At 37.7% G+C, this 16,324-nt stretch overlaps 1 protein-coding gene across 1 annotated transcript in view; it reads left to right on the plus strand.

The window, feature by feature from the left end:
- The window catches only part of LOC140929020 (MAM and LDL-receptor class A domain-containing protein 2-like), a 151,707-nt gene that overhangs the window by 13,042 nt on the left and 122,341 nt on the right, over window positions 1-16,324 (plus strand). The window contains exons 5-18 of the mRNA XM_073378838.1: window positions 904-1,170; window positions 2,397-2,662; window positions 3,851-3,944; window positions 4,565-4,699; window positions 5,976-6,238; window positions 6,483-6,573; window positions 8,924-9,058; window positions 9,999-10,261; window positions 10,764-10,932; window positions 11,433-11,585; window positions 12,946-13,214; window positions 13,524-13,617; window positions 14,632-14,772; window positions 15,568-15,915. Of these exons, the coding sequence (XP_073234939.1) occupies window positions 904-1,170; window positions 2,397-2,662; window positions 3,851-3,944; window positions 4,565-4,699; window positions 5,976-6,238; window positions 6,483-6,573; window positions 8,924-9,058; window positions 9,999-10,261; window positions 10,764-10,932; window positions 11,433-11,585; window positions 12,946-13,214; window positions 13,524-13,617; window positions 14,632-14,772; window positions 15,568-15,915 (2,688 nt within the window). The remainder of the gene's footprint in view (window positions 1-903; window positions 1,171-2,396; window positions 2,663-3,850; window positions 3,945-4,564; window positions 4,700-5,975; window positions 6,239-6,482; window positions 6,574-8,923; window positions 9,059-9,998; window positions 10,262-10,763; window positions 10,933-11,432; window positions 11,586-12,945; window positions 13,215-13,523; window positions 13,618-14,631; window positions 14,773-15,567; window positions 15,916-16,324) is intronic.

The raw sequence follows: 16,324 nt of genomic DNA on the forward strand, positions 1-16,324 counted from the left end.
TTTTTCGTAGATACTATATTTTGCCTTGTTAAGATAAGTTTCGAAAAGAGGGGGACAAATACAAAGTAAGTTTGATGAATGGAAGTTCTTCCATATTGCCCCGCATTTAGCATAGAGTTGTTCTTCTTGTATTGCGAACTGTATTCATTGTAGGTTTCTGATTTCTCAGTTTCTTGCAACTGAAGCTTTGGGCAAGGATACTCTTGGAGATAGGAGATTAGTCCATTGGCAGTTTTCCTCTATTTGTGGGTCAACTTTCACAAATGTGTTAACATTGCATTTTCAGACTTAATTTGACCAGGTATTTGTGCAGCCAGTTCTATGGTCACCATTGACTTCAAACTTGCAGATATAAAACTAGCTAAAACTAATAAGCTCTGAGGCTTGTTTGCTGAAGTTAGAGAAAAATCTGCCTTAGGGTTTCGAAGTTGTTGTCATTTTTTGTAAAAATGCAGCTTTAAACATATGCCTATATGTCAAACATTTTTATACCTACAAGAAAATAAATCACATTTTTTTAAAGTTTAACTACTATTCATAAAAGATGTCAAAAATCATCGAAATCGGTTCAATCGTTCCTGCCGATAAACACAATTCCAAAACATAACCAACACGCACATAAATAGGTTCGGGCCACCTTAATTTGGGAAATTAATGTTGGTCAATATTATTAACATTATTGATACAATCATGTATGGCACACATGGCCTTGAAGAGTTCAATGCTGGGTCCACCTTTATTGGAGGAAACTCCTCTCATCACTTTCAACTATAGCTTCCCATGCAAAATTACATAAAGATTACTTTGGTTATTTTTTCTCTTGAAACACTATTGTCTTCTTTTATGACTTGGCTCACCTCAGTTACACTGTGTGGTTGTTTGATTGACTGATTTCCATTTCAGGTGTTTATCCTCTTGGTTGTTATCAGACAAACTTTTTCAGAGAAACCATATTGAGAAGTATCACAGGCTCTAATGTCATTCAGCAGTGTATCAGTGCTGCTGCAGCCTCAAGACGGAATTATCAAGGAATTGGTATAATGAAGGTTGTCTCCAACTATAATTGTTATGCTGATACTCAAGCAGATCTTCGTTACAGCCAGTACAGTTCAAAGAAATGTAGCTCAAGTTTGAATGCTGCAAATGAGACAGTTGCATTCTTGTTTACAGGTATAACTATACATAATTAACTCTTCCATTGCATTGTTATACATGTACTAATAACATACCCTATTATTACACATAACAATTATGTAGTGTAATTTTTTGCTGTGTATTACGCGTACAACATGTACATAATCATTATGTCCAAAAAAACTGTAAAAAAGAAAACTGTATACTTTTGTTGTGCTACATACTTTGTTTTTTCTCCTCTTTTCTTTGCTTTTTAAAATAACCCTTTTTCCATTCAGTACCCTTAACTCACAAGGTGTACCCTATATTGCCAGGAAGCCTATGGTGTATAAGCCCCCAGCCTCTATATAGACTTTCTTGTCATTTACCACTTTAGAGCATTTGTAAAATAATTTATTTAGAATGGTGCTATCATCTTTAACACATTATAAATTTCATGTACATTGTTTAACATATGTATTCTTATTTGGTCATTGGCAAAATAAATCAATGAATGAATGAATGAATGTGTAATATATCCCTCCTCTATTCTGTGCCCTGTTGGGGGCTCATGTTTTGAGAGTATACGTCATAGTTAATTAAAGTGCAGTGGTTTGGAAACCCTGTGTTATATGTTTTTGTTAGCTTTTTTGGACCTGACATTGCACAACCTTCAATAGCATTCCTATAATTTAGAAATTACTGACCAATAGAAACATTGCAAATTCATTAGCATACATTACCATACCCAAAAACAATGGAAAAATAAAATGAGATAAAAAATTAACTACAACATATACATGCTCTACTCTGTTAAAAAGAGTACATATCTGACAAAGAATATTTTAACATAATTTACAGCAGGGGTGTAGCTGGGGGGGGGGGGGGGGGGCGGTCGGTAGGCCTTCTTTTGAGCAAACAACCTACAATATTCAGGTGACGAAAATGCCATGACAATATCTTGGCCGTAAAGGCCATTGTTGAAAAGCCCACTTTTTTAAAATTTGTTTTTTTGTTAAGTATTTCCGTCAACGGCTCTTGTCTTTAGTTAATATGGGCCTTCATGCTGCGATAATACGACTGAGCCCACTGATACATGAGGGAGAGCAGCAGTATAAACCATATATAGTCGGGGATCCCTGGATGGTGTCCCTGCTGTGACCCCCCCCCCCCCCCCCTTTAAAAAATCCTAGCTACGCCCCTGATTTACAGTAACTTACTGTTGTAGCACAGTAATTTAAATGTGTTTTTGCTCATAAAGTGCATGTGTTTGTTTCTTTTAGGACGTTATATGTACATCGAGGCTTCGTACCCAAGGCGGCCTGGGCAGGCTGCACGTCTTTTTAGTCCTTTAGTCACTGTATCAGGATCAAGTACAAAATGCTTAGAGTTCTGGTATCACATGTATGGTCCCCATGTGGGTTCACTGAGTGTGTACACCAACACAACTACTGGTATTCTGAGCACTGCAATCTGGTCAAAAAATGCAACACAAGGAAATTTGTGGAAGTCAGCTGTTGTAGAAGTGCAAATGAACCAATCATACATGGTGAGGTTTGAGATAGCATTATGCACTGCCATCCTGCTGGGGCTTGATTGACCGTGGGAAGGCCCCAGGTATTTGCCCAATGATGTTCACAAATCCTCTCCCTGACCAAAAATGACACTTCTTCACTAAAAAGGAAACCATTACCCCTCCCTTTAGCACAACAAATGGTTCAGATGAGGCCTCAGGTCACAAAGTGCGAAACCGATTCAATCTCCCCATCTGGGGCTAAAAATTAGCAGGAAATGTCGGCATCAACTTCAGGGACAGGGCCAATATTGTACCACACCTTGGGCTCTCGACTTGGTATAGTACAAGTGGCAGAGTTCGTACAGAGTCTTGAATTCTTGCAAAAAGTCTTGAAATTTCCCAGCAATTTTCTAGACCTGGAAAAAGTCTGGAAAATAGAGAGAAAGTCTGGAAAAATGGTAAAAAGTCTTCAGTTTTACAACAAGTGCTATTACACTATTATGCTGGGTAAAAAAATAGCAGCAAATGTTGGCATCAGATCTTGCGCATTGCCTGTGTACATATATGAACCTCATGGGGTCAATTAAACTGCCCAGTATTGCCACTGTCAAGTGCATTAGACTTGTAACATTCATTTTTATTATATTTTGATTATGCAATAGTCAAGTTCCTCCATCAGGAAGTGGATCCAGTCATGGATGTGATGTTAATAATAATATTGTGATCTGTAAATATTGACCTTTCTGCTGTTAAATTAATTTTAATTACATTATGTACCGATAAATGAAAATAAGTTGTTGACACATTAAAATGAAAAACAAGAGGGAAAAAAAGCAAACAAACATGTTTTTAATAGACAAGAAAAAAAGGAAAGAAAAAAACCTTTGTTATTTATTAGTGGGTGATCAAAGTCAAAGTGCAGACTGGCAAACTGAGAATTTTTCAAGAAAATATTTAACTCTCACCTTCACCCGTCATTGTCTTTTGACTTATAGCCCTTATTAATTTTTGAGCTGTGATTTTTTAGATATACGTGCATAGCAACAACAACAACAACAATAGTCTTTATTTCCCTTAGCATCCAAATAAGAATTACTAATGTAAAAGGTATTAAGTGGAGCAGTATATATGCATTGCTTATTTGTCTGAGTATAAAGAGGGTTTCTAACTGATTTAAAAAATGTTCACTGTGTCACTGACACCTCATATTTTTGTGTTCAGCTGGTTTTCGAGGGAGTCAGGGGCAGTAGTTTCAGAGGAGACATTGCTATTGATGATATCCAGTTGAAAGATGGTTCCTGTCCTGCATCCTTAGGTCAGTACACTCTGTAAAAGAAACTTTGCATAAATGCAGCAAGATTAGCCCAGTCCTCAGGGCACTGACTGTAGAGCTGGAGGTCCCAGCTTTGATACCTGGGGCAGGAGCAACACACAGGGTCTTAAAAATATCAGAGAAATGAAGGTACTCCCTTTGCACAGCCTGCAAGTGGCTGGACCTTTGCTGTTGGCCAGAACCTCTTTAGAACCTCTAATTTGATAGGTCCTTGTTGGCCCAAAGCTCTATTGTTTCAGAGTTGGGGTTCATTGCTAGTTTTGTTTTGGTTAGGGCTATCTATTGTTTTCTAAACCAATCCTGTGAGCCATTCGTAGAGCTTCAGGTCCACCCGATGTTTGCACGGCCTTGGTGACTATGTAAAATGGCAGTCCCGTCTCCAGGTCGATACTGAAGTAAAAATAGTGTCCCCAATTTAGTACTCCTGTGCTAAATTCATTGACATTCATTGTTTAATCTGGACAATAATAGGTGGCGCTCACTCCAAAACAAATGAATCATAATGAATTATATAATTTAATCACGATATAGGCAGTTAAATATGAGTCAATGGATGCTTTTGTTTACTTCTATTAATTTTAACAAGTATGTCTTCTTGATAGTTTGCGATTTTCAGAAGGATATGTGCGGTTTCATTCAGGACACTTCTGATAATTTTAACTGGACTCGGAATAAAGGTTCAACTCCAACTTCAGGGACTGGGCCAACATTGGACCACACCTTGGGCTCTCGACTTGGTATAGTATAAGTGACAGGGTTTGTACAGAGTCTTGAATTCTTGAAAAAGTCTTGAAATTTCCCAACAATTTTCTAGACCTGGAAAAAAGAAAGTCTGGAAAAATGGTATAAAAGTTTTTTCAACAACAATTTTCTTTTTGTTGTGGTCAAATCATATCTATAGTTTCACCCATACGTTTAGAGTGCATCCAGAGAAAAGCTTTGTGCCTGCTTTGTTAAGGTCTGTATTGATCACCTATTATTGATAACCTTGAGTCTGGAGAAAAGAAATAATAAATTGTTTAGGAAAAAAGTCTTGAAAGTCGTCTTGAATTTGGATTCAAGAATCTGTATGAACCCTGAAGTGGTTTTTTGTTATTCCTCTATTTTCACATTCCTGTTTAAGCTTTGCAGTTATTAGGAGTAATCTACCAACAAGCACTAAGCTATAAAATGAATACAGCATTTTGTCAACAACAAAAAATATGGTGCTTTTTGATGATTATGATTATCATTGATTTATATTTTAATTTTACTGATACTTCCTTTATTACATCTTATATTTTGATACTTTTTGTATCACATCATTGTTCAGGGGTTTCAATAAGCACCGACAGCCGACGAAACGTGTCGGCTACTTTGCTCATAGAGGGCAGCTACTTTTTTCAGAAAGAAGAAGCAACTAGTCAATGCTAGATTTCAGTCATTTTTTCACAAGTTTCTTTAAAGGTGTACACACAATTTGTATGTAATTATTTAAGTTTTCATCATTATTTTGTTCATTGCCTGTAGAAATTGATTGTGTGACTGATAAATTGAAAGCTACATTTTCTTGAATGAAAAACACGCTCTTTTGTCCTCAAATTTAGTATCGAGAACACTGAAAATCGCATCTTAGGACTTTGAAATTTCAAAATTTTCTGGGGCAGAACGTCATAAGCAAGCAAGCCATAATTATGTACACAAACTAAGATGGGTAAGGTTTTTTCATATTATTATTACCTGATAGGCTAATTTTGTTTGTGTACAGTTACAAATGAGCAGACTTGCTGTACATCTTTGTTTACTAGCTCTTAACCTTCAAAAGCAGAAAAACAAGTGCATATTTTACAGTGCAAGAAACTCAAATAGCTGGCACCACCCAAACATGAATGGCCCAATCACAGGTCACTTTCACCAACAAAAGGACTTAACTTTGTATCGGCAGCATATTTGGACCACAATGAAACTTCCAGATGGTCTCGCTGTAATTGTGTTATCTATAAATGTTTTTGTTGTATCTTATTTTGATTTTAGGTTATTATCTTCTGTTTGAGGCAAGTTCTCAGACACCTGGGTCCAAGGCTAGAGTTATGAAATCTTACACAGCAACATCATCCAAGGGCATGTGTCTTAACTTCTGGTTCATGATGTATGGGTCATCTTTGGGAACTCTCAATGTTTATCAAAAAGTAGGATCTAGCCTTGGAAATTCACTTTGGAGTATTTCAGGTGACCAGGGTTTGCAGAGAACCTGGCTGAAGGGACAGGTCACATTTAACAGTACAGGAAATTTCAGCGTAAGTGCTATAGAAATAAGCTGTTCATCTTTTTGTAATTGCCAAATAATGATGAAACTGTCAAGCTAACAAAACAAAATTGACTAGTGTGTTAGGCTACGACCCTCCTTTTCATTCTGTATATTTTGATTTGAATCTTTGTTTTTGAGGGCAAAAAATGATTTGGGAGTTTAGGAAACCAGCCCTTGGCCTTTTGCTGTTTAATGTTGTGTTCAGATTAGATTTATTTGTTTAAATCTCACAGGCTGTATTTGAAGGAGTCAGAGGAGGAGGTTCAAGGAGTGATATTGCTATTGATGATGTATCAATGACTTCTGGGGAGTGTTCTGCTGTAGGTGAGTATTAAGCTACTGAATGAGGTGGTTTGTTACGTTACCTCAACTCCAGTGGTTGTAACTAGAGCTGGTTGATTATGAGAATGAGCTCTCATAAGCAACCACATGGTAAAACAATAGAGGGTGATAGCTAAGGAGAGCCTCAGAAACTCATTTACAATTCATAATATAAAACAAAAGAAGTTAATGTTTAACAAGTGTCTTATATCTGACATAGACATCACATGTCTAAACTTTAATTATGTCCAATTTTTTTTAGACCAAAATAACCCAAGATCTTTATCAATGAACCATTAGTACAGTGTGCTGTTTCATTAAATTGTTTCAAGATGTAAATGAATAAGACTCTGAGTGGTCGCTTACAAGAGCTTAACAACAAAGGAAAAGTCCAGTTGGGTAATCTCAAAAGTGGTCGCAGTCACTCTTGGGAGCAGCCACTCATGAAAGCTTTTCATTACAAAGTTTAAGTCACAGTTCAGATGGGTTTTCACAAAGGTGGTCATAACTAGAGCTTGTTGCTTACAAGATTGGTCGCAAAGACAGCTTTGACTGTAATTTAAAATAAAATGAAATAAAATGATGATAATTGCTGCGGAGCGACCGAAGGGAGCGAGCAGCAACATAATCAGGATTTAAAGGAAATATATAAGGGGCGACGAATTCTCGAATTCATCACTTTTTACCACAATGCATTGCATTTAACCACACTTTTTACCACAATGCATTGCATTTAACCAGAGTGCATTGCGCCACGAACAACTCAAATAAAAACACGGGGAAGTAGTGCATCGTTCGCTGCTCAGTTCTACAGCACGGTTAGAGGTCTTACCAAATTTTAAGACACGCAGGAGTCTCTCAGATGAGTACGATGGTTAACTTGGGGATTGGATTTCAATTCAAGAGCTTTTTGACTCATCCAGGTGTTAAACTTGACGAGAAGATGAGCATTTGCTCTTCGACTCCGCAACACGGGGGGATTCCAGCTTGCTAGGTGATGTGAAGTTGGAAAATGTCATGCAATGCTACTCTTAAGAAACTGTATGAGCCGAAAATGGATGTGATTTTGACCATTCGCTTCAAAATAACAGCAGAAATTGCGATAACGAAACATATGTTTTGTGTCCTACTTTGCAGACCAGGACGTGTATCGGCGTTTTGAAAAGCATAATTATGTTCTTTCATTCAATCATTGCCATGGAATATGCGTTTACATTGTTTTTTCACTGTTAATAGCTCGGTTAATGCGGCTGGCGATCATCTTGCCGGCGGAAGTTTCATGGAAAAGGAATAAAATGAAAGACTCTTCCCAACTATTACGTTATCTTCCTCTGTGGTGTAGTGGTTAGGTGTAATCGCGTCAAGTCGAAGGTGCCGGGTTCAAGTCCTATCGAATTATTTGTTCCTACTTTCTTTTTTTTTCCCGTTTTTTGTGTTGTTGTTTTCTATAAATATATAGCTAAATAACTGTTACTTAATAAAGTGCAACAAACAGCAAGAAAAGTATTGTGTTTCCAGAGAAAATATCGTGCACCGTATATTAAATAAATGGATAAACAATCTGAATTTCTATTATTTCCTACAATTTACTGTGGGAAAACCAGAGTTGATAACCACTTGGTCATTTTCTAAACAACGTTCCCACGAGTTCTTTCTATAGACTGATAGTAATTATTCTAGTACTTTCCAACATGTAAATAGGACATTCAATGTCATTTTTGATTCTTTTAAGTCTCACTGCCTAACTAATGCCAGTATCAACAGAATGTGCTGCAGCATTACTATCTTTTAGATACCCTAGTAATAGCAATAAAAACAAAACAACAACACCTATGCACAAAAAATATAAAACAGTGGACATTACATTGTATTTTTATGTAAATTCTGGACAATAACACTGATTTAAAGTCATTATTAGCCATATTTTTTTTGAGGATGTAACAGTGCAACTTAATTTAATTTTCATCCTGTGTGGGTAGGCTCCCAGGCTGCCTAAGGGATGGTAAAAAGGTAAGATAGGCTCCTGAGTGACAAGTACATGTATGCAGTCCTGCAGTCCAATGAATGAATAATGTGGCAATTAAGAAATTGTGGTACTTGTCCAATGATGCATTGGATTAATTCTTTTTTGTACCAGTAGGAAATGAAAATGCACTAGTAGCACATAATATGCGCTTGGTCTAGAATGAACATTTTCTTGGTAATGTAGTTAAGTTGTAACTTTAAATGTTGAGGTAAATGAATTTACCAAGTCTTTACCTAGTTGATTAATTAATAACCTTCTGGTTGAAATTGTTCAAAATTAATTATACTTGAATGGGCTTGAATTTTGGATCATTTTATTTTCTGTCAGGGGACTGTAACTTTGAACAAAGCTTCTGTACATGGATTAACATGGCTGGTGATCAGTTTGATTGGATCAGGGGATCTGGTAGCACTGCAAGCAGCTTCACAGGTCCCAGCAGAGATAGGTTGGGCTCTTCATCAGGTATTGAACTACCAGTAACTTGAATCTCATCTATAAGTGTAAGGAAATGTTTCACCTCATTTACCCTGTTATACATAATTATTGTTATAGCCAGAATTTTTTTTCCAACAGCACTCCTTCAAGGTCACATGACATCTAACAAGGAAACTGTTTCCTGCCAAAACCTCTAAGTGGGCAACATTGATGTCAGAGGGTAACAGTCACGGCTGTCATTAAGAGTCGGGGGGAATTTCCCCAGCTATTATGAACATAACCCCGGCCTACTTTTGTAGGAAAGTAGAAGAAAAATAGAACCAAACAAGATCCCTAGATTCCCCGCCTTCTTGTATCATTAGCCCTGCAACTTGAAATTTTAGAAACATGCCCTGAACAGTGCACTCAGTTACCCGTAAATGTTGACCAAGGATCTCCGTTACAGCAAGGTTTAATGAATTTCCAGCTATATATAAACCAGTTACTTAAAGACTGGTCTCTCGGTAAACAGTTAATTGTCAGTTTGTTTCTCTCAGGAAGCATTGGGATTCTCAGGAAACAAAATTAACTGTTTCCCTCAGAACCTGCAGTCATTAAGTGTTTATTCTATTCTCAACTAATTGTTTAATTATAAGGAATGTAAGTATGAAGATCAGAGAAATAGTTTGAGAGGCTGCTTGTACATGCCATTTCAGCTTGTACTAATCCGATACAATAACCAAATTATCAGTGTTCATTATAATTATTATCAAGGTTCAAAAAGGCACATTTTGAAAATGGCCCTTCCTCCAAATCATGCACAGGGCGGGAAAAGAAAGGAGGGCTTGCAATTTGTTGCAAGCTCTCCTTCCTTTTCCTGCCCCACTGCCAGAGTGCCCCTGAGAGCTTACTCGCAGGCTAAGGGGATCGAATCTATAAGAGTTTAAATCTGAACTAACTCTGAGGTCTTTTTGTTTTCCTTTTCAAGGATACTATGTCTTCATTGAAACATCAAGTCCAAGAAGACAAGGCGACAAAGCAAGACTGTTAAGTCAGCAATTCAATGGCACTAATGCTGGTAGCTGCTTCACCTTCTGGTACCATATGTATGGTGGTACCATAGGTACACTCAATTTGTACCAAGTGGTTGGACAGACAGAAACACTTATCTGGACACTTTCAGGAAACAAAGGAAACTCCTGGTTTAGTGGACAAGTACCAGTTGGAAAAAAATTGTTCAATGGATATAAAGTATGTCAGAATCATGTTGTATGGAATAGAAGAACCAGTTACGGCATTAGTTTTGAGAAGAACAGGGAAGGCAGTTTTATTTGGTTGTTCAGCCATCATGCTATGCTGGGGATGGTCTCTCACCATGATAATATATGTATATGTGACACAAATTTTGAGTTAGATCCTTGGACCTGGTATTCATATTAGTATTCAAATTCATTTGTTTTTTCTCTCAGCCCCACCCTCGATGATTTTCTTAGGGTCTCCAGTTTTCCTCCCAAGTTGAATTCCAAATCCCAGTGTTATGTTAGAAGTCTTCAGCTCACACAAAACTGGTCCATGTTTAATAGAGAGTTAATAACTGGAGGGTGTTGATGTAATTATTTCTATTTTCTCTGACTTAATTATCTATGAGATATTACCGCCTGCAGAGCGAATCTTTTGCATTCTGTGTGATTCATTTCTTATTTCCTGTTATTTTGAAATATCAGTACATGTAAAGTTTCTTTTTTCATAACAGATTATAGCCGAGGGAGTCAGGGGGAGTAGCTATACTGGTGACATAGCAATTGATGACTTTAAGGTCCTTAACGGTGTCAGTTGTAGTATTATACCAACGAATGCAGACCCAAATTCTCCAACAACTAGTGCACCTGTTACAACTGTGCCTCCCACTACCACACCAGCTCGTAAGTACACCTTAGTTTAAGACAGCTGTCATGAGCAAAGCTTCAGCTCCTGTAGCGCATTTGTAGAGCTTCTGGGCTTACGTCATTGATGGTCATAGATTTCACTTTTGTTGGCAGTAACCAGAGATTGTTTTCAAGTCTTGCTTTGCTGGCCGTGGTGTAATAAAAACTATTGTTTGCTAAGTACTTGTGTTAAATAAGTAATGCCGTTCAAGGGTCGCAAATTATAATTATGTAGTTGATGTTGAAGATAAAACGACAGGAAAACTAAGTTTAAAGTAAAATTATAGCTCCTGCCCCAATCTCCTCATGGTTTCTCTGCCCTCGCCCGCCTTTATTACTTAGCGCGCCCAACCAAAACCGCCATGCTACGCAGGCTAGTAAAATTAATACAATTGGCAGATAAGCAGCTTTTCTCTTTCACCTGCTTTTTCCTGAAGGATTAAAAAGGGAAAAGTTTGACAATTTAAAAAAAAAAACATTGAAAACCATTTTTGCAGCAAATGTTGGAATCAACTGCAACTTTGACTCAACTTTGAATCAATTCTGCACTTGGACTCAAGACAACAAAGATCAGTTTGACTGGACTCGGAAATCAGGTTCCACAGCTTCATCACCAACTGGACCCTCTGTGGATCACACAACAGGCACTTGTAAGCGATTTTTTGAGTGCATTCACTTTATTTGTAGATGATACAAATCATTGGACCTTTGTCTGTTTAGGTAATATAACTAGCCAGCTGGTCCAGTAGCTAATAGTTTCAGTTAGCTGCCTTGTCTAAGCAAGAGTACATGCATTTAACTCTTTCTGTAATGGAAACCAGAGGTGACCAAGTGTCCATCTTATTGAATTGTCCACCCTACCAGTAGAGGGTCAAAGAAAATGGCTAAGCGTTGAAGAGACCAGCTTTAGGTGTGCAGCTTGAGGGAGGTGTCCATCCTACAGAGGTCTCCTTTATGATATATTTGACTGCTGTATTTCTCGCCAGCTACATGTTTAATAAAAGGGATCTATGTTGAATAGCATACAAAACGTCTAGTTTATAAAAAATGCTTGAGCTCACAATGTTTATCACCGCTGTCTGTGTTTTATTTTTGATCAAACTACGTTGAGCCAAGAACAAAAGTCTCTATGATATATGTTTAATATTTAAGAATGTATTCATGATAAGTGATGAAGTGCCTTTATTTACCATACATTCGTTCATACACATAACCTATTACATTACTACAAGGCAGGAAATCAATCAATCCCTGTAGAGCTTTTAGAAAATCTCCGCTTTATTCTATGTAAAGAATACAGAATGCAGACTTCCTGTTTTACGAACTGAAATGAACTAAAACTATTATATCTATTTCTTAATCACCTACTCTTAGTTCTTAAACATATTATACGAACACATGTTTTTTATTTTCGAGGGAACTGGGAAGGTTGTTCCACATAATAAATTGCTCCCTTAAAACCTATAGATTATGTTTTACTTGCTGTGCACAGCTCAGCCTTTGGACACACCCATTTGTTAAAAAAGTACTTTAAAAGATGCGCTTTAAGTGCTATATAATCCTTTAGAAATGAATTGGCCCCAAAAATGTTTCAAAGGTTACTATAGTTCTCACTCTCTTCTCCCCATGATACTCAAAGTTTATTCTGCAAGGCACTGTTAAAGCCCAGAAGCTTTTAAGTATCTGAAAAACATTGATTCAGGGAGGGGACTTTTTTAGTTGTTTTACTCTCGTACCAGTGATCTACTCTCACTTTGGTAATACATTTCTGTTTCCAAAATATGCAAACTGTAAACTTTGTAAACAGTACTGGCTTCGCTTCAACAGTCTGTCACACTCTTCTTTTGTTTGTCTCCTTGATTTCCACACTTGCAAAAGAAGTCAACAGTGACCACAGGACATTGCAAGAGGGCATCCTCGATCCAAGTGGGATACAATTGTGATATAGCTAAATTTAACAGTTTCGAATGAACTACAAAACTCTCACTGTATTGTTTTGTATGCTTTTAGCAAGTGGATGGTACATATACATCGAGGCATCATGGCCAAGAAAGCCAAATGACACAGCAAAGCTTATAAGTTCAAATGTTCCCGGCACCACTGCTAGTGGCGGAAAGTGTCTGTCTTTTTGGTACCACATGTATGGAGCAGACATCAACACCCTTAGTGTGTATGTCAGGACTGGTTCTCATGACACCCTTCTGTGGTCAAAGACAGGTACTCGTGGAGACAAGTGGCTTCAAGCACTGGTCACAGTCAATAGCAGGACTCATTTTAAGGTAGGTCTAGATTTGTTAATAAACCCACATACTGAATACTAGAAAGGATTGTAAACATCTGTAGGTCAGTATGTCCACATAAACCTGCTCTAGTTGTAATGCGGTCACCAGTTCTATGGAAGGTTAGCTTGATTCTTATCAGACTGTAAGGTTTCATTGTCCCATGCTTGCAGGGAGCTGAAATTCCTCCCTGTTGTCTTCACGTGATATCATTGTACAAGTAAACAAAGAAAACGAAAATGTAATCCTCTGTCATAAGTGTCAGCATTAAGTATAAAAATTAGCATTTATCATCTAACTGCATTGCAGATAGTGATGGTCGGGTCAGTTGGAAAGAGTTACCAAGGAGACATTGCATTGGATGACATCTCTATGTCATCAGGACCCTGTAAAGTGGCATCAAGTATGTATTATAAGTTTGATAACCGTGTCATAAATATCAGAATGCTTGTTTTACACCAGTTATGATATAAATTTAAACCACCCTATAATGGAAATTAGTAGTTCACTTTTCTTGGCAAAATTCTGTTGGCTAAATCTCATTACTTCTAACCAAGGAGAAATAATTGTTTATTTTGGAGAAAAGTGTCGACGTTTTAGGTATGTATAAAATTAAGAACTGACGTAACCATTCTCAAAAAGGCATGTTTGCATTGAAAGTATTTTTGTTAAAGCACTTGCTGCTACCACTATTCAGTCCTCAGACACCTTTTTTTATTACACTATCGGCCATGGTGGGGGAAATCAAGTCTTTGTACCATGGGTATAAGGATTAAGGTAGTTTGGTTATTGACTGAGAGAAGTAGTATTTGTAGAAGAAGTAGAAGTTGACCGATAGCTGTGTTCCAGCTAGGTTTGTGGAAGTTTTCTTGGTTTTGTCTATGAATTATTTGGGAACACTGCCAGATTCTGGGGTAGTGTTTGTGGGCTAAAATCACGGCTACCAAGTGGAGGGCACTCCTGCTCCTACTAAAGACTACCCTAAACCCCACTGTGCGACCAGAAAGTGACCACATAGTTACTGGCAAGTTAAAGTTGACGTCACATTCCATGAAAAGACAGCAGCTGCAACTTGCCATCGTGTCTGTATCTGTATTTTCTACATAAAGCTAATGCCGTTTGGTCTCTGTAACACTCCAAGTACATTTCAGAGGCTTATGACATTTCTCCAACTAACCTGCACTGACAAATGTGTCTACCTGGGCAACTCTCAATTTTTTGTTTTGAGGGACACCTGGAGTGGCTGCTCTAGATCTTTCATTCATGGCTCAAGCTGAATCCCTCGACGTGCGGAGCAAAGAGACTAAGAGATCTCTACCCTGTGTACTTTCTGTCCTCATGGTCAACCCATAAATCTCAGTGTTCTTAAACTTCGACAGAACATGTCTTACCCAAAGATGTCTTTTATTTGTTTCAGCAACCTGCACATTTGAAGAAAGCCACATGTGCGGTTATACACAAGATACCTCTGATGACTTTAACTGGGATCGTGGCAGTGGGGCAACTATTACTCCAAACACTGGCCCCAATGCAGATCATACATTGGGATCATCATCAGGTATCAATACTAGGTTTATTAAAATATTTTGAATCCCATTCATGTTTGTCTGAGTCCCATAAACTTCGTTTGTAGACATTCGGATGTCTTTCATCAATACAAATGATGTTATTGATTATTAATGCCTTAAAGGGACTTAGGCTCAGTTCAAACGTCGAACTTTTCGTGTACTGAACCTAATTGCTTGAATGAAGTACATGAAGAGATTGAATCAATTAAGTCCTCTATGTCTAATTTGGGTCGACCCATGAATTATAGATCGAGTGGCTCACATAAGAATTTCGACTGTGAAGCGACTTCGTTGCAAACGTACAACTTCTCATGTGCCTAGCCTAATGCATAAATTGCTAAATTTTGTTATCACTTGTAAGCATTTTAAGCCATTGAACATCGTGAAAGTAAATTGGGTCCAACTAATTAAGTTTGATGTCTGAGTCAGCTGTCGAACTTGTGTCATTTGGGTCGACCTAAATTGGTTTTAAGTTCAGTACATGAAAGATTGACGTTTGAACTGGGCCTTAATTTCTTAGTTAAAGTAACAGACACGTTTTACACCCCATGATCTGATCACCTGTTTACGACCTTGTGATGTTCATTCTTCAGTGGAATATTAAATTTTAATGAATTTTCATGAGACCTGCTGATGGTGTTGTGTATTTAGTCTGACATTGCCTGCCAACTAACTATTGTACTTCTTTACATCTTTATGAAAGCTTCCAATAAAAAAGCCAGTTAAGCATGATAACTGTTCGTCCACAACAACCCCAAGCTCCTATTTTGATTTTGTACTTTTAGGTTTTTACATGTACATTGATAGCACGTCAAGGAAACAAGGAGACAAAGCAAGATTACTTGGCCCGCAAATGCCCAAGACCCCCGCCCAATGTCTCCAATTCTGGTACCATATGTATGGATCATCAGTGGGTTCTTTGTCAGTGTACAAGAAAACTGGAAAACCCACTGGTCCTCGCATTTGGACGCTCTCTGGAGACCAAGGAGATGAATGGCTTGTTGCTCAAGTATCTGTGTGGAGCCCTATTAGACCTTTCCGGATTTCATTCGAGGGGACTGTTGGTCGTGCAGATAAAGGGGATATTGCCATCGATGATATCAGAATAGTCAATGGGAAGTGTGCCTACCCAGGTAATTGCCAATTTTGGTTTTACAGCACTTGCATTTGAATGTACTAAATCCCACTTGGTCCTTTGTCCTTTTTTAAACGCTTGTGTCTTGTTATTTGTGTGGAAAACATACGTAGCCAGATAAATTCTACACTGTGATTTCCTTTAAACAAATCAACAAATAGCATCATTTTCTCTGCATGTGCCCTTTTTTAAAAACATGACGCAAGTCTTCTAGCCCCTAGGGTATTAATTTTCTTTTGACTGCAAAGGATTGGCTTGGCAGTTACAGGCAAAGTATAAACTATACAGTTGATTCAGTGACTATTACAACTGTAGGTTATCTTGCCAAGAATCAACACGCAGATGCTATAATTACGAGTGGAACTACCATAAGGGACTGTTGATTAAAAAAAATAAAAAAAAAAGGC

The sequence above is a fragment of the Porites lutea genome, chromosome 2 (genome assembly GCF_958299795.1).
Source record: "Porites lutea chromosome 2, jaPorLute2.1, whole genome shotgun sequence".
Lineage (NCBI taxonomy): Eukaryota > Metazoa > Cnidaria > Anthozoa > Scleractinia > Poritidae > Porites > Porites lutea.